General features: G+C 43.7%; 1 protein-coding gene across 1 annotated transcript in view; it reads right to left on the reverse strand.

Moving 5' to 3' along the window:
• Window positions 1-21,593, reverse strand: part of ARHGAP6 (Rho GTPase activating protein 6) — a 267,749-nt gene extending 246,156 nt beyond the window's left edge. The window contains exon 1 of the mRNA XM_033420190.2: window positions 21,338-21,593. Within this exon, the coding sequence (XP_033276081.1) occupies window positions 21,338-21,382 (45 nt within the window). The 5' untranslated portion in view covers window positions 21,383-21,593. The remainder of the gene's footprint in view (window positions 1-21,337) is intronic.
• Between the last annotated feature and the right edge of the window lie 871 nt (window positions 21,594-22,464).

The following is a 22,464-nucleotide window of genomic DNA, read 5'->3' on the forward strand; positions in this document are numbered from 1 at the left end:
ATGAAAAACAGCCTAACATGAAGGAGTCTGAATATGAACTTTGGAACCAGTTAACGTAAGTTCAAAACCTAGCTCCACCATCTAATATCTTTGGGACTTTGGGAAAGTTACTTAGCCTCTGCAAACCTCAATTTCCTCATCTATAAAACAGGATAAATAAGGACCACTAGAGAGTTGTTCTTACGATTAGAAAGTACACATATAAGGCACAGAGTAAAATGTTTGATATAGAGTAAGTATTGAGGGGAAACATCTTTTTCCCATTTTGATCTTCTGGCAACAGGAGACTAAACTGGGCCTCAGCAGGGGACAGCAATCCTTGAACAACTGAGAGCAAGCAAGAATGCGTTTTCCAAGATATTGATCTTTCTTCCTTTTTAGAGGTTCACGGTACTGTTTGGCCTTAGGACATTCTGACTGAGCTTACTGTAAACACACACACACACACACACACACACACACAATGTAAACACACACAAACCCCCCCCCACACACACACACCATCACCACAACTACCACACCAGTTAAACAGATTATGCTACATTTGCCTACAAATGTCCACATAAAATGCATCTTACTTTCCTGTGGTTGGCAGTCGTGATTGCTCCCAGCATGTTGGCCCTGATTCATGCGTGGGATATGTGGGTTTGGGGCATTAAAATACACCCAAGTCTTCAGTGAAAGGCCAGACTATGCTCACGTAAACAGTCCTTGCTCATTCTGTTTCTGTTTCCCATGACATAAAATAAACTAGCTGTCACATATATATTGTAAGTAAACTGAGAAGTTTCTTAAGTACATATATGGCAAACCAACTCATAAATAGATAACCGAGGAGCTTTTGTTTCATAAGTCAATGTGCTTAGACAACTACCTTACAGTGGAATACACCATTCAAGTCTAGCATTGGTTGATTTTATTTTTTTACAACCACCTTTTTAAGATAAAATTCACATACCATATAATTCATGCGTTTAAAATGTTCAATTCAATAGTTCTTAGTATATTCATGGAGTTTTGTAACCATCACTACAGCCAATTTTAGAACATTTTTATCACCTTGAAAAGAAACCTCGTAACTATTAGCAGCCACCCCCCACTGTCCCCTACACAGTCCTAGGGAGCCACCAATCTACCTTCTGTCTCTATGGATTTGCCTACTCCGGACATTTCAAAATAAATGCAGTCACACAACATGTGGCCTTTTGTGTCTGGCTTCTATCACTTAGCGTAATGTTTTCAAGGTTCATCCACGCTATAGCGTGTATCAGTATTTCACTCTTCTTATTGCTGACTAATATTCCATTATATGGGTATACCACCTTTTATTTACTCATACATCAGTTAATGGACATTTGGGTTGTTTCTACTTTTTGGCCATTATGAATAATGTTGCTATGAACGTTCATATGCAAGTTTGTATGTGGACACGCATTTCGTTTCTCTTGTGTATATATCTAGAAGTGGAATTGCTGAGTCATATGATAATTCTATATTTAACTTTTTGAGGAGCTGCCAGACTCTCTTCCAAAGTGGCTGTACCATCTTACATTCCCACCAGCAGTGTATGAGGGTTCCGATTTTCCCATCTTCTTACCAACACTTGTTACTGTCATTTTGACTATTACCATCCAAGACGGTGTAAGGTGGTACATCCCTGTGGTTTTGATTTGCATTTCTCTGATGGCTAATGATTTAGAACATGTTGTCATGTCCTTATTGGCCAACTGTATGTATGTTACATATGTTTACTGGCCATTTGGAGGTAAATGTGGTGGAGGTATACGATGGAATTCAAACAGAATTGTGAAGGAATCCTACAGTTCTTTTCTTTTAATTTCTGCTAACACAATGAATGTCCTAAGGAATTTGTGAGTAACTTTAATCTTGAGACTGGAATTTGTGAGCTAACCATAAATCACTTAACCAAAACATGATGAAATGCTTTTCAACAAAACGCTGGAGGAAGCAGTAAGATTAATAACTAAAGAAAACAAATGACTTCAATAACAGAACTTTAAAAAACTATGAAAATAGAGCTATAAGTCATCCATCCATTGGTCAAAGGTATTATCACTGGTTCTTGTGTCAAAGATTAAGACCCCAAACTGGTAACCTGTCAAGCAGAGTCTACTGAAGTGATGTGTGTAACTGTGTGGGTGTGGGAGGAATGGAATGATTAATAGCAAAGCTAGCAACCAACTTCTCAATGCACACTGTCTGACAAGCACTGCTGTAAGCAGTGAGGCAAGCATTGTATAAGTTTCACCTCCAATATCTGTTACCCTTGCCACAACTCTGCAAGATTTTGTTGTTGTTGTTGCTCTTGGCAGTGGTTTGCTTACTTGCTACTGAGAAGGGCAACAAAATTCTTTCCATGCCCACATTCACCTCTTGCTGAGGTTAACAGCCACTGGGGGCTCCTTGAGCATAAAATTCCATCCAGGTACTATAAGCCCACCCTTACCCGTAGCTGATTGGCCCAGGGGTGGTGACTGATCCGACAGTCACCCAATCAGTAGGGGCCTATGAGGAGGCATGCTGAGATAGTTCTCCCAGCAGGGATGCCACTGCCCAAACTGAACTAATTGGATTCTCTGTTGCTAGTTAGCTGAGAGATGTAGTAATTGCTGTTCAGTGGGTGCTGGAGCAGAGGAGCCAGGAACAGTCAGAAGCAGATTTTAAAGTAGTAGAATCCCACCGCAGTCATCCATGAATTCTTTCTACGAGGGTTGACAAGATATCCAGGGCTGGAGACCCTATGGGTATCCTGGCAATAAAGGACCTCTTATCTTGAGTAACCAAAAGGCTGTAACACAATTTCATCATGTCTTTTTTTATGGATGAGGAAACTGATCACAACACACACACAGACACGCCCCATCACACTGTTTAAAATTTTTCAATAGCTTCTTCTTGCTCCTAGGCTACAATCCAATATCCTTGCTGTGTGGCTTTCAAGACCCTGTCATTCTTCTGCCCGCCCCACCCATTTCTCCAAATGTTTCTTATGCCCTCTCCACCTCGCTCACTCTGAACTTTCTTCATTAGGTTATTGGAACCTGCTGTTCTTTTTTCTTTTTTTGAGGTACGCGGGCCTCTCACTGTTGTGGCCTCTCCCGTTGCAGAGCACAGGCTCCGGACGCGCAGGCTCAGCGGCCATGGCGCACGGGCCCAGCCGCTCCGCGGCATGTGGGATCTTCCCGGACCGGGGCACGAACCCGTGTCCCCTGCATCGGCAGGCGGACTCTCAACCACTGCGCCACCAGGGAAGCCCGAACCTGCTGTTCTTCTTTGTTCCCCAGAGACTTTGCACAAACTATTCCTTCTTTCTGGAGAGCTTTCTCCCTCTCTTCACCAACCTAATACCTCTTCAACCTGGTACCTTGCCATAAACATTACTTCTCCAGGCATAAAAGATGCAACAAGTGCCACAGCCTGGTAGATCTGATTCCACAGCCCTCAGGAAAGGGGAAGGGGGGGTGTCTCTGAATTGCACCCTATGATTCATTGGATATCTATGTCAAGGGTTCACCCAGGAGCACACGCGGGGACCTGTAGCCACACACCCTCTGGACTTCTCAGAGTGTTACTGTCAAGTTGCAGGGCTGAGAGCTGTTGAGCCGGAGGACCCCTTCCACATCCTCCCAGGAGGACTGCAAAGGTAGTGCTGGGCCTGCATACTCACAGAGACACACAGTCCTAGGCAAGGAGAGGAGGAGGGACCCTTTTGTGTGCACTGTGCTTTTTGTAATGGATACTGCTGGAATGTGCAGACTGCAGCGGAGTTCGTTTTTAAACGATACTGTGCTTTTTTGGTTTGGGTTTTTTTTGTTTGTTTGCTTTTCATTTTTATTTTATATTGGAGTAGAGTTGATTAACAATGATGTGTTAGTTACAGGTATACAGCAAAGTGATTCAGTGATACCCCATACAAGTACCCTCTTTTTCAAATTCTTTTCCCATTTAGGTTATTACAGAATATTGAGCCAAGTTCCCTGTGCTATACAGTAGGTCTAAAGGATACTGTTTTAAATACATAGGTGATTTTGTGATTTTAAAAAGAGCACTACAGAAAATAGTGTTGTAAAACAAATAATCGCCTGCTAACGTGCCTTTCTTTAAAACCGAAATTATAGCAAAACTGAGATAGCACTTTACTTAGAAAGCTGAATTTCTTAGAAGTCTGGTGTCTAGTTTGGTGGGATGTTTCTGTGCTAACCACAAATGAACACTTGGTCAGATTTCTGTGAGCCCTGAATAAGTAGTAAAAAATCGTGTTTTGTCTCATTTATTACATTGTGATTTTTCTCGGTGGGTGGTCTAGAAGGGAAAAAATATACGATAATTTTACTAATGTATTTCAAGTTTGGTTGTGTAAGATTGATTTCAATCCTTCATTTGCAAATAAATACTTTCTGATGCTCTTATTAAGGCCTACTCTTTAAAAACAACTTTATTGAGATACCCTTTGCATATCATAAAATTCACCTAGAAATTTACCAAACTCTGCAACCATCACCACAATCCAGTTTTAGCACATTTCAATCACCCTAATAACATCCCTGGTGCCCATTAGCAGTCATTCCCCTCTCCCACCCCCAGCCCCAGGCAACCACTAATCTACTTTCTGTCTCTAGAGATCTGTGGAAGTCATCACATCTTCACACATACATATGAAATATAAATCAAAAAAGATCTCTCCGTTAACAAAATCCTACTTCTACAGCAAGATTTTGGTGTCTGTGATGTTTAAAAATTTTAAGGAACAAATAAATTAAATGTTTTAAATACACAGAAAAGAAACCTCTGAAAAACAGTCCTACAAACAACATTTTTTCCACTGTAAAATACTATTTTAAAGCTTATGACAACCAACCAACAGACAGCATTTTTCCGTCGTGCAATATTTTCCTCATTAAAGTCAAAAGTGTCCATTTTACTCTCTTCCAGTACTACCCCTACCCGCCCCCCAAATCAAACTCTTAACAGGTTAAAAGAGTTTATAGCACATATTCTCAACTTTATGTGCAGACAAAACCCTGGAGAGGTTTATTCTCCTCCAAACTTGGATCACGAGCTGAAGCAAGCAGATGAAACTTCCCCCAAATGACATCCTGTTCCATAGCTTTTTAAGGGTTAGGATAAAGTTTCTAGACTCTCTTTAAAGATATTCTGGAAATTCATCAGACTAGTCAAAAAGCCACTAACTTCCTTAGCAACCCGGTAATACTGTGAGCGCTCCCCGGTTAATTATAGATCTGTTATTTTAAGGAGCAAACATTAATTGAGATCTCTTAATTTAATTAACAAGGGGATATTATATAGCTTCCACAAAATAACCCTTTGCTCCTTAACAACCAATGGAAAAAATTCTTATCATGGTAAGTTAGAAGTTGCCTCCGCCATATATACATATACCATAGTTCTCAAGAAAATATTCTTCCCAAATTGCCTTTCTCTATTAAGAATTGACCATTGGTCAACATGACAAATGTATGAAATTGAGTCATTTCCGCATAACCCTCCAGCCCAGCACGACTGTGAAAGTAGATAAATCATGTTTCATTTGGGTTTGTACCACCCAATTTACTGCACTAAAACACAACACCCTTGTTCAGGCCAGTTCACGGACTTCTGATAGCAGCCCTCACAGGCTCCAGGTTGACGGTTTCTGAGTCTAGTACACTGCCTCGCACAAGGGAGCTGACCCGGTTTCTATTTTCAATTGGAATTTCCTCCTCTGGGGTGATATGATCCCCACCCTCAGGGGCATTTGCCTGGTTCTCTGTTCAGCGCCTCACGTTGCCCCTTGCTCTGGAAGTGAAGGGAATTCCAGGCTCACCTCCTGCAGAGTCCAGTGAGAAGAAGACTCACGGACATTACGCTTCACATATGGTGGGAACCAGGTCTTGTGAACCTCCCAAGCTCCTCTTAGCAGACACCAAGGTGATATTTACTCAGGAAGTTGCTGAGATCTAAGACAAGACCTGCAGGAAATGATAGCGGGAGGCCAGGTTGTAGCGCTAAAGCTGTAAAGACATCTCCATTCAAAGGGTCACAAGAATGCGGAAGAGTCAGCCAAAAGAAACATCACAGAGTGTAAGACGGGGCCACGTCCCTTGGCAAAACACGGGCTGCACTGGCAGGACCAACGGCTCTCTCACGGCCCAGCTCTTATGGCTGAGCGCTCAGCAAGCTATAGAGAGTTTAAAGAAAAGGGCAGTGATGTTTTTAGGGTCAGCCCTTGGAGGCCCTTTACATTCTTTCCTCTGAGGGAGTTCTGGATAACTAATGTAAAAATCTCAAATGCAAAACAAGAACCAGCACTTTAAACCAATAAGTAAATGATATTTTTCAGAGTTCAACTCTCCACTTTGAACTGGTAAGAATAGCAATGCTCACGAAAATTATTCCATCTAGAATATTTACAAAATAAGCTCTGAAAAAAATACAGATTTTATCTTAAAAATTGCCAAGGATTTGTTTTCTGGTGACTTAGAGAAGGAGACGAGGAGGATAGGTTTCAGACACTCTAAGTCATATGTGTATGCATCTTACTTTTTATTTAAGAGTAAGCCTGAGAGTACAAACTAGATATTATTCTTTTGTGAAATTTTCCTTTAGCACTGGACACACACCCAGTTCTCCACACATACTGGTGAATAAATGAATGTTCAATGATATTTTGTCCTTATCTGAACATACTCAACTTTCTTCTCCATGGTAACCATGTGTGTCCCCTTTCTTTTGCCCTCATTCTTATATAACAGTAGATCTATCTACAGCATCTGTGGTCCTCTGGACATAGCTTTAGACCAGAAATCCACAAACCTTTTGGGTAAAGAGCCAGCTAGTAAATATTTTAGAGTTTGCATGCCATATAGTCTGTCGCAACTACTCAACTCTGCTGTTGTAACATGAAAGCAGCCATAATTGATATGTAAATGAATGGACACAGTTATTTCCACGGACACTAAAATTTCTATTGCATATAATGTTCACATGTTGTGAACCAGTCTTCTTTTGACTTTTTCCACTGTTTAACAATGTAATATTTATCTATTCTTAGCTTGCAAGCTGTAAAAAAATAAGCAGGCAGTGGTCCAGATTTGGTCCATGGGCCATAGTTTGCTGACCCCTGATATAAACAACTGAGTGACTGCAATATGGTAGGTGCTCTATTAGGTATGAGCACCTACAGAACAAACTGAAAAACAAAACAGGATTTGGCAACTGTCCAATCGGTTGATTCGATAGAGGAAGACAGGGCAAAGGTTTCAAACTCCAGAGAGGAGATTTTTGCACGTGTGCATTATTTTTAATTTAGCTTATCCATTTACGTGTCAAAATTGATCAAACTCATCAGCTGATTTCCAAATGTTGGCTCTGATTTGTTTGAACTAAAGGATTAATATATTTTTCTTCTGATTGTAAATGACCTCGTCCACAATTTCAGAAGATGGTTTTAAACCAGGAGCTAAATTGATAAATCTTTCTCAAGTAGCACTAGTAAATTAAAGCTAATTTAAAAATGTCCTGGGAGGTGATTTTGAATGTTTTCCTCTTGATATATTGAGGAACCAGAGCTGCTAAGTCCAAGGAAACAGGAGAAGACCGTGGTGATTCTGTTTAACTGTTAATATATTCAGTCTATTTCTATAATATTTCCTTGATGTCTATTCAGTTATATCCAATCAAAGTGGATTTGTGGGGACTGGTATCAGCGGGACGGCCCCATCATCCTGCCTTTGTTGTTTAATTAGGTCATAAGGAAATATATATTGATATCCATGACAGAAAGAACTCACTGACCAAATAGGAAAAAAATTGAGATAGGTTTGTGCCTTCTTAAAAATGTCAGTATTTTCAGAATTTGATTACATACTGTGGTAAAGTGAACGATTTGCCCTATTTCTTCACCTCTTACTGCACTCACACCCTTGCCACATCATGGAGGAAGTGTACTTCCCTACCCAGTGACATTAGGCTTGGACGGGACTTGCCTTGGCCAATGGCAGGCAGGTGGAGATGAGAGTGTGCCGGAGTCCAGCCTATGCATTAAGTATTCGTAGTCGATTCCACTTGTCATATTGTGCCTCTGCACTTCTCCAGATAAATGCTGCCCCACCGACCTAGGCCCTAGAATAAACGCATGTAGAATGGAAATGACCAAGGAGCCAAGCCCTGTAGGACTGGCAGCTTGACCTCGGGTCAAACAGCTGAGCTCTGCCCCATAAGCCAACCCCAGCTGACCCACAGGTCCATGAGAATAAAAGATGGTCGTTTTAAGCCGCTGAATTTCAAAGTCATTTTTTATGCAGCATTAGTGTGACAACAGCTACCTGACAGAAACACAATTCTACATTTTAGACAACACAGCTATAAAGTAAAGCACCATTTTGTGTGTCTGTGTGCATGTGTGTACGCATGCCAAGTGTTCTATATTTCATTCCTTTTTAATGATATCCAAAACTTAAAAGTGTCCCCCAGTGCAGAAATCTCATGGAAGGCCCCAAGGTTCTTCACACGCGGGTTCTCCCTAGACACCCTACAATGGGTGATATGAAGTACCTACATGGTAATGATGGTATTCGCTGCCTACCTAATTAAAAGCGATAGGTGGTCTAAGAATGTCTAGATGTTGGAAAACATTCTCCCTTTCTAATAAAGATCAAGGCAAATCGCGTAGTAAAACTGAGTACTAATTGAAGTATCCAATAAGAGTGTGCCTATGTTTGCAGCATCAGACAGCATCAGCTCTTTTTACACCTTTTTTTAAACAGTGGGAACCAAATAAATGCAGGAAGTCTTTATAACTGTGTCCCGATGATAAGGTTTCACTCCGCAGCCATCCTGAATAAAAACAGCTATTAAGGTTTTTCTGAACCAGCTAATCTTGATAAGGTTCAAACGTTTCCCCAAGAGAGGTCTATGAACCGCCACTCCCTTCAAGATGAATGAATAAAAATGCATGTGTACCATCAACGCCAGGGTTTACATAACCCTTGTGCTGCCCAGAGCACAACTGGGTCGTGGCTACCGCAAATACATGTGGGACTTGTGTTTATCCTTGCTCATAAATACTTTTGGAGGGCAGAGTGCCAGCTCTCATGTACCTTTTCCAGGCGGCTGCAAGTTCAACCATGCGGCTGTCATTCCTGAAATGGATGTTCCATTAGAACAGCCATGCAAAGAGGGAGCATGGCGCATTCACGCAGGAGCTAAATTCTGTGCTGTTTCAATTAAAAGCACTTTGCTAGAGAAAACACAAGAGCTGGAATTACAAAATTACCACAACGTTCAGCTAAAAAGTACCAAACAGGATGTCTTTATTTGTGGTTGTGTATGTCACTAACGACAAGAACACCAAAATCCTCTCTGATCTCATTATCGATTCACCTTAATTTTCTCCTGTTAGGTCTCTGCACGTTTTTGACATAAATGATCAATGGAGACAGGAATGTTCCCATTGTGCCGGAAGGACAGAGGAAGTAATCTAAAAGGTGTCATTTTATGGAGAACAGGTCAGTGGTTGCCCGGATTACAGTAGGCGCCAGAGGTAGGATGTAGCGTGGGTGCGACTACAAAGCGGTAGCATGAGGGAGTTTTTTGGTGGTGATGGAACGGTCCTGTATCTTGAATGTGGTGGCAGATATGCCAATCTAGACACATGATAAAATTGCCTGGATCTCTCTCTGTGTCTGTCTCTCTCTCTCCATCTCTCGGTCCTTCCCTCCCGCACTCACACATACACAAAGGAATGCATGTAAAAAACCGGTGAAACATGAACAAGGTGTGTACTCAAGTTAACAGCATTATACCAATGCCAATTTCCTGGTTTTGATATCGTACTGTAATTATGTGAGATGCTATCATTGAAGGAGGCTGGATAAAGGGTACATGGAATCTCTTGGTTCTACTTTGGCAACTTCCTGTGCGTCTAGAATATTTACAAAATGAAAAGCTTTTAAGAGTGTCATCTCAAAGGTAACATCTCAAGCCAATGCCATTTTAACAGTCAGCCACTGTGCAGTGGTTCAAGCACTGAGACTTGGCGGTCAAACCGACAAGGATTTGAATCCCAATTCTACTACTTACTAGCTGTGTGACCTTGAAACAGATCTAAACGCACTGCCTTGGTTTCCTCATCTTGTAAATGGGGATGATAGTAGGACCTACCTCACAGGGTTCTTGTAAGGATTAAATGAGATAATATATGTAATATGTCCAGGGCTCATGGAAAGCATTCAATAAATATTGGCGATTATTATTATTAAGACTGCAAGTCAGCCTAAATATTTCTAAGAGCTCTAAGTTATTGATTAATTTTGCTGACATTCAAGCACGTGCTATCAGGCACGTGCTCCACGTGACCAGGGATACAGCATCTAGACATGGGCCCTGGTTCTGGCCTCCGCCCCTTCGGATTTTTCAGTTCTGGAATGAATTTGGTCTTTAGAGGTGCAATTACATGCACGATGGATGTTATGAAAGTGGATGCACAGGGGCCTCGAGGAGGAACTAACTTAAGAATGAGAGTCACTTTCTGCAGTCAAGGTTGAAAAGGGAGTTTTTCTCCCTGCTAAGCTAACTGGAGTACAGGGTGGTTCGACTGCAGTCCTCAGCTGCGACTCCTTTACCAACAGATATAAATGAGAATAAAGCACAGGTTAACCCATCGGCGTTGACGTATAACTTTCAGCGTCAAAACTCTTTACCCACCAACCAGAAAAAGAGGTAAACTGATTCTTCCTTTATCATTGTTTGGAAAATAAATTACATTAGACGATCCTATGGGGCTTAGAGGGAAAAAAATGTATTGCAGTTTGAATTTGCATTAATACATTTAGACCAAAGCATTTCTGAATTAAGCATGGAACTTCTCGATATTAAATTAATTACAACATCTATGTAGATATATACTGTATAGTACGTGAAGAGTAAGTATTTTAATAGGCTTGTGATGTGACTATTCTTAAAGACATGCACATCATATGTAGATGGAGTTGGTCTGACACATTACTAGTTTAAATGTGGTAATTAACCCACAGGGGAGAGGAAAGAGACATTCTAAGCAGTTTGGGAGTCGTCTATATTCTCAGGAATTTAGGGTCTTTCACAAAGTAATTAAATCCCAAACAAGCCTGAACATGCATATGATGAATTTTCTGTTTGCCAACTCTCCCCCACTTGTGCCAAAACAAGACAAAAATCCCTGCCCTTCTCTGTGCTGGTCTGTGCCCTCTGAGACTGACCTCAGTGGATTTGTTGGGTTTGGTACTAGAAGGAGATGAGTTAGCGCAGGAAGACCAAGAGATCAGAGTATTTACCTATTATCCCACGCCACCCCTGCTTCTTTATATTTTGCCCTTGCTGCGATCCTCGCTGGGTCCATTTCCAGGGTCCCTTCTAGCGAGGTTGGCAGTCATCAGGTTCCGGTAACACTGGACCCTCTCTGTGCCCACGTGGTAACAGCATCCCCGCTGCTAACTGCTGTGTGCCTCACCACCCTTTATTGATTCTTGTAAACCTGTTGACACATCCATAATAGTCCGTTCCTTAAGTGAGGCCTTTTTGAGTGTCCCATCTGTTTCCTGCCACATCCTGATGGATACAATGCCCTTGCCTGTGAGTCAGCAGCTAAGGTGGGAGAATACCTCATCTTTTGAGATCCAAGTTAAGACTGTGTTTTTCATTTTGCTTAGACAATCAAAATGACATCATGATGGCACTGTTACAGGTCATGTGCATAAAGACTTACAAAAATAATACCACGTGCGACCATTTTCAAATTCCGCCAGCAAACCTGACATTCCATTTTCTTGCTAAACGATTATTACTCTGTGGATCAAATTAAACTGGCACCACCAAGTACAGAATCCAGAACCATGTCCGAGAGTCCCGTCCACGATGGGCGGCACCCACCTGGCCCAGGGGAGCTCAGCAAATACACAGCTGAGGCACTCCACACACTGGTGACATGCTTCTAGTCTCTTCATTTCACTTGGATGGACACCTTTCTTTACCAGAGATTTCAGTCAGCTACAGAAAGGGGTCATTCAAAAAATATTTTTAAAGTTGATTCATCTGAACATCTTTTGCTGTTTCCATGGCAACTTTTCCCCAAAGCCATAACTCCAAATTCTTCTGAAAACTTCATCTCAGAAATCTAATGTATTTGGCACTCCTGACACTCCAATTTTACTCTAAAAATTTAACTTAGAAGAGTTCTAAGAATGTGTCAAGCAACCAAAGAAATGGGGAGAAAATCCTGACCGGTTTTCATTTCAAAGGGTTATGACATCTTTCAAGGAAAGAGCCTTTAGTAACACTGATCATATTTGAGTGAGTAAAGTAGTCTTATACGTTGTGTATAACTTATCCAAACTGAGATGTATCTCATAGCCACATCCATAAAGACAGAGAGAGCAGTACCATATAAAGATGGGTGGCAGTGCTTATTGTTTCATTTGATCGATCGCTAAGTTTTTAAGTATTCAGAAAGTATTTAAGAATAACATAAATTAGAATAGTTGATCTTTTGAAAATAAGGTTAGAACCAGAAAATCTGAGAAGGTACATTATACTAAACTAACTGCATTCGTTTGTAAATGTTGGTGAGCTTAGTCCAAAATTTTGCAAGCAACTAGGACCTTTAAATCTATTCACTCCCCATCATTTTGGAGCTTACGATCTAAAACAGGCCGTGCTAATTAACATTCACTGATGTGGCCAGGACTTGAGAAAGGGCTCCACAATCCTTGTCAGTGGCAGATAGGCCACCAATACAACTGCCAGCCTGGGCTGATCGGGAAGTTGTTTTCGTTTTTTGTTTTGTTATTTTATTTATTTATTTTATTTATTTATTATTATTATTATTTTTTTTTTGCAATTGACATTTGTTCATTTATTTACCCTTCATCGTGCAAACCCCACTCCTGTTTCAAGGCAATATATCATTATATAGAATTATTGGCCCATCGTTCACTATGAACTCCCTAATGGGAGATCTTCCCTCTTCAAACCAACATGAAATCATGTGACCTGTTCCAGCCAATCAGATGCTCCCATATAAGACTCTGCCACTCTAAGAAGTAATACAGAGATGCAAGGATAGTTAGAAACCATTTAAGCCTGAGTACAAATGATAGGATGATGAAGATCACAGCAAATTTCTCTAATTTTTAAAATGTGAAAGCGAATGAAGCACTTATTCTTTTAAATCCAACGCCTTTGAATCCAGTTTGCCTCCTTAGCAATAGCAGTGGGCAGTGACTCAAACCTGACGGATCTCATCCCTCCGTCCTCCTGGGTGGGCGAGGGGCCCACATTGGACCAATAAGGTGTGTCTTGACTGGGAGATTTTTAACCAGGATGGAATTCAGAGAGAAGAGCTGGGAGAAGCTAACTTCCTCCTCCTTCCTTTTGTTTGTCTTTCAGTGCTTCTGCATTTCCCCCAGAGCAGGTCAGTCCACATCACATCCTCAACGACTGACTGCTGGACAGAAGCGGGCGCTAGCTCCTTACTCACATACAGTCACAGATCCAACATCCAAGCACGCGGGCTTTCTGAGAATCCCTCACATCCTAGTTGGGAGATTATGATTCCTGATATTAGAACCAGGACTATCAGATTTAATAAACTGGTATTCCAGCTATATCAGAATAGAGGCAGTGAACTGAGATAAGACCATTAGACATTGATAAATCAAGAAGTCAGCTAAAGTCTGACACAAGAGAGAAGACAGGAAGCATTTAAAAAACAAGATCCACGATTACAAAGGGCATCAGAGTTGAGGAGTGAAGAAGCAAAAAGCTCAAGGCAATGAGGCTTCCGGAAGGGCCACCATCACCCCTCTCAGGGTAATCTCCCTCTCCCCCGCAGTGTGAAACATCATGTTCATAACCATGACTCACATCCGGAACAGGTAACTCACATTTTGTCCAGCTCGTAAATAGCAGGGAAATATGTATAATTCATTTTAGAGACCACTATACAGAATGAACCTCAAAAAGAGCGAAGATTTTGATGTCTACAGAGATATGTCTAAGGCAAGGCGTCTTAATCTCAGCACTGTTGACATCTGGGCTGGACAATCCTTTGTTAGGCTGTGCTGTGCACTGTTTAGGGTGCTGAGCACCATCTCAGGTCTCTACCTACTAGATGCCAGTTGTGACAACCAACAGTGCCTCCAGACATTTCCCAGTGTCCCCTGGTTGAGAATCACTGGCTTAGATTACCTAGAAAATGGATGCTGACGGACATATGGCCAGACCACGCTACGTAGAGGAAGCCTTCCTATGCCTCTTGTATCCTTAGCGGGTTCAGCTGAAATGAATACTAGGTTACAAAACAAAAGACCCCTCTGAAAACTTGTACTCCATTACCTCAGGGTCACCTCAGGTAAAGCACTGGACTGAACTCTCTGGATCACTTTGCCGCCCAATCCGAGGCTTTGTAGAGGCTTCTTGAACAGTAAGTGGTCCACCATGTAAATTAATTGGTGGTTTCCAAACGTGGCTGATATCAGAATCATTGATTCCAAGTCTAGGCCTTGGAGATTCTCACTTAGTGGAAATTGGGTGAATCCCTGAAGCCAATATGTTTTGCAATCATCAGATGATGATGAGTGAAGTTTTGAACCCGCTGGTGTAATCTATTATAGGTAAAAACACCCAGGCAGCCAGATTCATTTCCTCATAGATATTTATTTTGTGCCCATCCTATACCAGGACCCATTCTAGGCAGCGGGGATATCGTGGGAAAAGAATGATTAGGTCCCTGCCCTGAATAAGCTTACACACCAGTAGGGAGAGTCAAACAATGTATAATGTACCAAGTAGTGGAGCAAACAATGAAGGCAGCATCTAGTGTGATATGATCAATGGTAACTGCTGGGATCAGAAGCACTTTGGAGAGAGCAGTCGGGGAAGGCGACTTTTTTTCCTGCAACTTGTAGGATACAAAAAACAGCCACACAAAGAACGTCTGAGGCAAAAGAAACAGTAGGAACAAAGGTCTGGGACAGGAAAGAGCTGCTCACATTTGAGGAACAGAAAGTACACTAATGTGGCTGGGCAGTGGTAAGCTGAGGGAGGGTGTTAGGAAGCAGGGAGAATTATGTACGATGACTTGGAAGGCCAAGGTCAGGGAGGGAGATATTAGTCTAAGTGTAATGGAAACCAACCAGAGAGCTTTAAGCCCTGAAATGTCACAACTTCATTTTCTTTTGAAAAGGTCTCAACTGGTCCCAGGACTGGAATATAGGGTTACCACGTTGTCTTAGTGAGGACAACGGATGCTGCGGGTTTGGATTTAGGTAACAGCAGTGCAGATGGAAGGAAGAGGATGAATTTGGGGAGTGCTGTGAAACAGACCTGGCAGGGCTGGCTCAGAGATTCAATGTCGTGGGGTGCAGGAAAGGGAGGACTCCAGGATGACCCCTAAGTGTCTGGCTCGGGCAGCTCGCCAAGTCGCCAACCATTTACGGTGATGGAAAAGACCAAGAGTGATACAGGTGAGGAACAAGTGGGGAATCAAAAACCCAGTGAAGAGTGCATATGACTGGACAATAATATCACAATCAAGTTGGGACTCAGGTGTATTTGGTCCAGGGTTATCACAATGCGGGGAAAAGGAAAAGGAAATAATAGAAGTTTATGATCAGAAAGGACCAGGCAAAGGGTAGCATTTGTTTTCTTATTATTGACAGATATCTCTTCCAGGCAACATCCAAGAGGAATCCGATTGTTTATCAACTAGCAGCGGTGCTTAAGAAGTGTTTGGAAGGATGGGATAGGTAGCTTCCTAAGGTGATGAGAGTTCCAGACCAAAGAGGCCACATACAGAAAAAAATGAGTGCAGCAGAAAAGAATGCATATTGGAAGCTGGGGGCAGGTGGTGGGAAAGGTACCCATGATTAGCAGAGGTGTTAATTAAGGTGATTCAGTAATCTCCCACTTATCTGTAACTTGCAAAATTTTGGCTTTCTGAGGAGACAAATGACTAGCAAACAGTGTTATAAAAGTGAATTCTGAGCCATGCAGCAGGTCAGTACAAGTTCCGCTGAACTTCCTAACATGTCTACACTGGCAGAGCTGATGGATGATAACGGATTCATATCATCTCAGCCCTGCAACAGTGCCCAGTTCTGGGTGTCTTCGGAATTACCAAAGAATATCCTGTACTCAACACCACTGAATTATTAAGCGGACTTAATGACTTTATAAAGTCTTTCAAAATCGAATGTTCATAGAAAGCAAACTTAGAAACTATCATATTAAGACCTCGACTGATTTGGGTGAAGAAAGGCTCCCTGGCAGGGTAAGCAGCTTAGCCCTTGCAGTGGGTTCCTTAGGGAGGAGGAAACTTAAGCAGAGCAAGGAAACAGTCAGCATTTAATGATGAGACTGTGGTCAAGAGCACAGATAGTGGGGCAACTGCACCAAACAGGAAGTGATGTCAGCAACAGAGAAGCTCAGAAGTAGACCGGTCCAAGGGACGAAAATGGCTGCATCCTGACATCCAGACTCCATGGGGAGATATCCCAAGTCAGAGTCTAAGCCCCCTGCTTTTTGTCACACCTCTATGAACAGAACACACATCACCCATCCATAGATTTATCTTAGCCAGCGGCAACAGGAGATCTTCTTGTTTCCCTTTCAAAAAAGTCCATTCTCTAGTAGGTCTGTGTCTTTATTCCCGTCTTACCCCTAGGTTCTTCATGACCTTTTTTTTTTTCTTAAGTTCCATATATATATGTTAGCTCAGTGCTTTGTGACCACCTAGAGGGGTGGGATAGGGAAGGTGGGAGGGAGATGCAAGAGGGAGGAGATATGGGGACATATGTATACGTATAGCTGATTCACTTTGTGATACAGCAGAAACTAACACAGCATTGTAAAGCAATTATATTCCAGTAAAGATGTTAAGAAAATAAAAAATGAATAAATTAAAATAAAATAGAAGATAAAAAAAGATGCCTGATAATTTGTTCTAAAATTAACACTCATTTGGGACTTCCCTGGCGGTCCAGCAGTTAAGACTCTGTGCTTCCAATGCAGGGGGCGCGGGTTCGATCCCTGGTTGGGGAACTAAGATACCACATGCCATGTGGCGCGGCCAAAGCATCAAAAAAAATTTTTTTAATTACAACTAATACTCAGCTCAGTAATTCGCCTGAAGAAGTCGCCATACTTAATTGCATGGCTTGTCATGAAATTAGACTTTTGTCACATGATCTTGGCAGACAATCAAGGTTTGTAATATTTTGTTTGTGGTTAATGGAAGAAGGTATATGAGGACTGTTGGGAAAGGTAGGTTACGGTAATCTTTAACCCAGGCCAAGTGACCTGACTTTTGGGGGTCAACAAAAGTGGGAGAACATTGTTAAAGCCGTGATCATTGAAACTGGGGTGACTCATTATTCTACCCCCAGCACTTGTGCTGTGTTTGAGACTCTCTCTGAACCTCTGTGTTGGTCTCTCTCTAAAGTTTTGCATGTTCATTGTATAGCATATATATATATAATACTCAGAACATTTACTGTGTCTTCTCTTTCTCGATCTTATTACAAAGTAAATGTCACATCTTCTTAGAAACATACATGAAAATCAGATAGACCAGGGCGTCTCAGGCGGGAGCAATTTTGCCCCCCAAGGGACATACGGCACTGTCTGGAGATACATTTGGTTATCATAACTGGGCGTGGCGTGGGGCTATGGTACTGGCATCTAGTAGGCAGAGATCAAGGATGCTGGTCAACATCCTACGGTGCACAGGACAGCCGCACAACAAAGAAGTATCCTGCTCAAAATGTGCATTTTGCTGAGGCTGAGAAAGACATAAAGTTATGGCATTGAACTTAATGGATATTGAAATTTTGCGTTTTGTCTATACCAGTCCAATTAAAGAGCTATCTGGTCGTGTAATTCAACAATATGGATGGTGACGTTAAGTCACTGAAGGTACGCTATTTGATTGTTGGCTTATTATGGTGACAAAAGAGGAAGGTGCGAGGTTCTCTGAATGAGTCCGATGAGGTCTGTGGGATCACGGCACCTGGATGAAATTCCCCATTCTGTCACCAACTGCACCTGTGCCACCTTGAACTCCACCGCTCTAAGCTTGGATTTCTTTAGCCACAAAATAGAAAACCTGTCTAACCCACCAGCCGGATTTGAGGCTGAAAGTGACACAGACTGTGTCCAAACACTTTGCAACTTGTAGAAGAAAATACTAACGAGAAACTGCAGTTTCTCTAGAAGTGCTGCCAGGCAAACATTGATCTGTGCATGTCGCCCTTGACCCTCATACTCTAGCACCTCTGTAGCCCATCCACATACAGGCTGGCTGGTTCAGCGCCCTAAACATCTCTCAACTATGCTGACTGCTCTCAACCTCCAGCCCAGCTCGAGTGTAGGTCACCTCCTCTCATCTCTCCCTGGCCCAAGTGCCAGGATGTGCTCTAACTTCCCCCCACCCTCGACTCCTTCCAGGGACCAGAGCAGGATTTTCAAAATACAAATCTGACCACGTCACCAAAAGGCATCAAGGACGACACCCAGCTGGGAGGATGGAGTCACCATAAACTCCATGTGGGAAAACCGTGGGAGGAAAGGTTGGGAGGAAAACATTAGCTGCATTTTTGTTATGATGATAAAACAAGACAGTTGTGCTATACTTTGGGAAAGTGTTAAGTGATTTTATAAATGCAGGATGCTGTTATCTACTTAAGTGTTTGTATTTCTCTCTTTGTGACCATTAGGACCATTTAAAAAGATGAGTGAAGAGTTCATAACAACTCTTAACATTTTCACTATTTAATCGTCTTTGGAAAAGTGACCAAATAGCTGGCACACAATAGGCACTCCACAGATGTTTGGTGAACGAAGAAAATGTGAGCCATTGATTTCTTATATGCAATCTCACCTTGGACAAATGAAAAAAGCACTGAAGGAAGAGTATTGCTATATACTTGCCCCTGGATTATCTTTCAGAGGAGGCAAGAGGTACTGAGGACACATGGAGGATAATTCTTTTCGAGGAAGATACAGACACAAAAAGCCCGCAGGACTCCAGGACAATACACAGTGGGGCAAAACCAAGATGAGAGAAATAAGTGGAATATTTATGCTAAAAGGCAAAACAAGCTCTTGGAATTACCTAAACCACTGTAGGGGAAGCTGACGAAGAGTGCAGCGTTAGAATAGATCTTAAGCCATAGAGAGTTATGTTAATATGAAAAACAATGGGTCACAATAAAGAACATCCTTTTGACTTGTGACTGATACGGTGCTGCTGAATGTTGCTGCTTTATCATTCTAAAGTGTGCATAGGAAACTTCAGAGGACCCAGGTGACTTCTTCCAACTTGAGAACCAACATCTTCCCTCTGGAATCTTCCTTTTAAGAGTCTTAAATCAGAAAATATGTAAGTGGTGATCTGAGCTAGAATAAAGGGCTATCTCATCAGCATATCTTCAGAGAGCAAGAGGAGACATTAACATCAGCTTGACTCTAAGTTTATGCTTTTAGGAGAATGAGACAGCTGATTGAAAATCATTTTTAAATCGTTTTGTGATGCATTGGATGTATTTGCATAATTGAGGCAATAATCATTCATAGAATGAATAGACTTTTTTTTTTTTAAGGAGCCAGGTCTCACCTTTCCTCCCTCACCTCGTAAATGACATTGACACCTCAGATTGCAAATTAAAGGGCACCAGCACACAGTTCAAAATCTGAAAAAGGGAGTGCGGTGAAATGCTGATTAGACATAATGAGCACAGACCCTAGATCCTTCAGTGCAAAGAGACCTCTGCCGAAAACGGGTTGTCCCGAATACCGCTTTAAAAGGCAAATCGCTGAGCCATTTGTGTCTCAAAAAAACAAAACAAAACAAAACAACCCCACATACAAGCATTAGTAACTTACTAGTGTCTCACTGGGCATTTCAAGGCGAGTAACCCTGGCAAAACTAGAGAACGAGCCATCATACGTTCCTAGAACGTGTGCCTGAGAAGGAACCTTAACGATTTTCTAACTCAGGCCCTCTTTTTTTCCAGCGCAGCAAAGTGAAACCGCAGAAGTTCGCAGCAAGCACAACGGCCCACCCCCGGCTGATCCCGGACCCCACTATACGCCCCGGGAACCAGCTGGGGGAGATCGGGGACCTCTGCACCTACCACCCCCGTCCACCTCGACTCCTTCCGTGAAAACTTTCCTTTTTTTAATGTGGAGAGTGCATTTTGGAGGACACGAATTCCAGACAGATAACTGTCTCTGCCTTATTATCAATGTTGATAATTCTTAAGTTTCTGCCTGCTTCCCTCCAGTTTTGAAACTTGGCACCCAGCACGTCCAATCTCAATAGTGAAAATCATGTCAAGGAAAACTCAGTAAAGTAGCAGATGCCAGAGCAACTACAAGGCTCCGCGTCAAAACGACACATCTTAGAAATGTTCAGACTGGGCTAAACTAACAAGGACGCCTGCCGGCTTCCTGGAGGCAGCACTCAGAATCTTCAGAAGCAGGACTCATTCCTCAGAAACATCTTGATTTTCATTCGACTTTTTTTTCTTAAGTCTTTTCTCTTTCTCAGAAATAGACTCAATCTCGAATCTGGATTTGGTCAGTCGGTCGTTAACCTTGAAATCCTGACTCCTTCTTTAAAGGAGGCAAATCCCACGAGCTTTTTGTCCGGTGTGTCCTGCGGTCCCCAGCGCCCCATAGTGCCTGGCATACAGTAGGCCCCCAATAAATGTGGAATCTTTGAGTCAACAGGGAGAAGAGAGGCCACCGACACTAGACCCCCTGCCACCTTCTTATATTAATCAGAAAATGTGCAACACTGTGTCCCCCTACAAACTCCCTGGGAGTTTGCTCCCTTTCCAAGGAGCAAACCCGCGGCATCCCAACCCGCCCTGCAGCATTTCTCCGGAGGGTCCACTGGCCACACGCTGCCATCACCAAGCGGTCCCTGCCTCCCATCCAGTTCTGTGTCGGTTCTTGCAGGGTATGTGACCAAAGGTTGAGTGGGCAGACCTGGGCGCAGCCCTGGGAGCCCCGTTTCTCAGCCCTGGCCAGCGAGGCAGCGGCAGGGTCCGGCCCCCGGCCCCAGAAGCAGTGACCACTGTGCGGGGCAAAGGACCACGGGCTCCGGGGATGGGGGCTCCCCTTCTAAGGGGCACCTGAGTCTCTGAGCAGATGACACTCGGGGTGACGCACGCGGCACTCTTCACCCACCCACCCGCCATACACACCGAGGACCTCTGGGAAGCCACGGATCCTTTCAAGCCCGCGCTGTCGCCTCTGAGCGCGCCGGGACACTCACCGCGTAGTGCAGCTGCGGTTTCTCGCGGTACACCGGGTCCCCCATGCCGCCACCGGGGAGGAGTGGCGGGCTCTCGGGCGCAGCCTAGGGTCGTGGCGCCTCTCCGGGGTCCCCCTATTTTACCCCCATCCTGGGGCAGCCACCGGACTCGAGCCCTGCTGCCTGTGCCCGGAGCGCGGTGCAAAGCGTCCCGGGCACCAGCGTCCCGCCGCGGAGCCGGCGGGGACAGGCAGGAGGCGACTGCGAAGGGGAAGGAGGAGTGGGGGGGGGGGGCGGAGGCCGAGTCAGATTCGATGGGCGGGCATTTAATTCCTTCCGCTGCTGGCTGGCCCCAGTCGCGCCCGCCGCCGCCAGCTGTTGGGGGCTACAGCGACCGAGCGCGCCCACGACAGGTGTCAGGGCGGCCGGCGCTCCTAACTCCTGCCACCCCGCCCCTGCCCAGGCCCGTGGGATCCGGGATGCCGGGGCTGCTAAAGCCTTCAACACCAGCGACAGGGCGAGCTTGGGTTTCCAAGAAAGAGAGACTCTGACTAACTTTGAAGGAGGTGTGGATCTGATGCCGAAAGACGACTCGGAACCGGCCCGGCGAGGATGCAGTTTCAGTCTCTGGTCTCCGGAAAGCCTTCCTCTGGGAGAGTCTCAGTGGCGGGAACCGTAGGAGGGGGCAAGCGGAGAGGGACCAAGTAATGCTGCTCGAGGGAACTGCTGAGGAGGGGCGGCAGGGCTGGAGGCTTGCGGGGCCGGGCCACGTTGGGTCTCAGAGGGCTTGCAGGACCCGGGCGTGTCTAGGGAAGCGGGCTGGAAGGGGGAGCCCCGGAAAATCTGCCCGAAGTCTGCTGGAACTGAGTAGGGCTGCCAGGCTGGACCTGAGTGGGGGGCGGGGTGCTCAGAGCCCTCCTTTCTATGTCTTAGCAAATCGGGAAACAACACAGCAAGGTTTTGGAAACAGAAGAAACGTCCACTATTTGCAAATTCTGCCAGCTAAACCAAATCATTTCAGCACACGCTGGAGATTCACACCACCACCTAAAACTGGCCTCTGCTCCGCAATCCCCTCGTGGAAGCCTACACTTTAAAACATCGTGAAGAGTGCCAAGGTCCCTCCCAAGGCCTGATAGCCTGTGACT

This window comes from Orcinus orca, chromosome X (assembly GCF_937001465.1).
Source record: "Orcinus orca chromosome X, mOrcOrc1.1, whole genome shotgun sequence".
Taxonomy (NCBI): Eukaryota; Metazoa; Chordata; class Mammalia; order Artiodactyla; family Delphinidae; genus Orcinus; species Orcinus orca.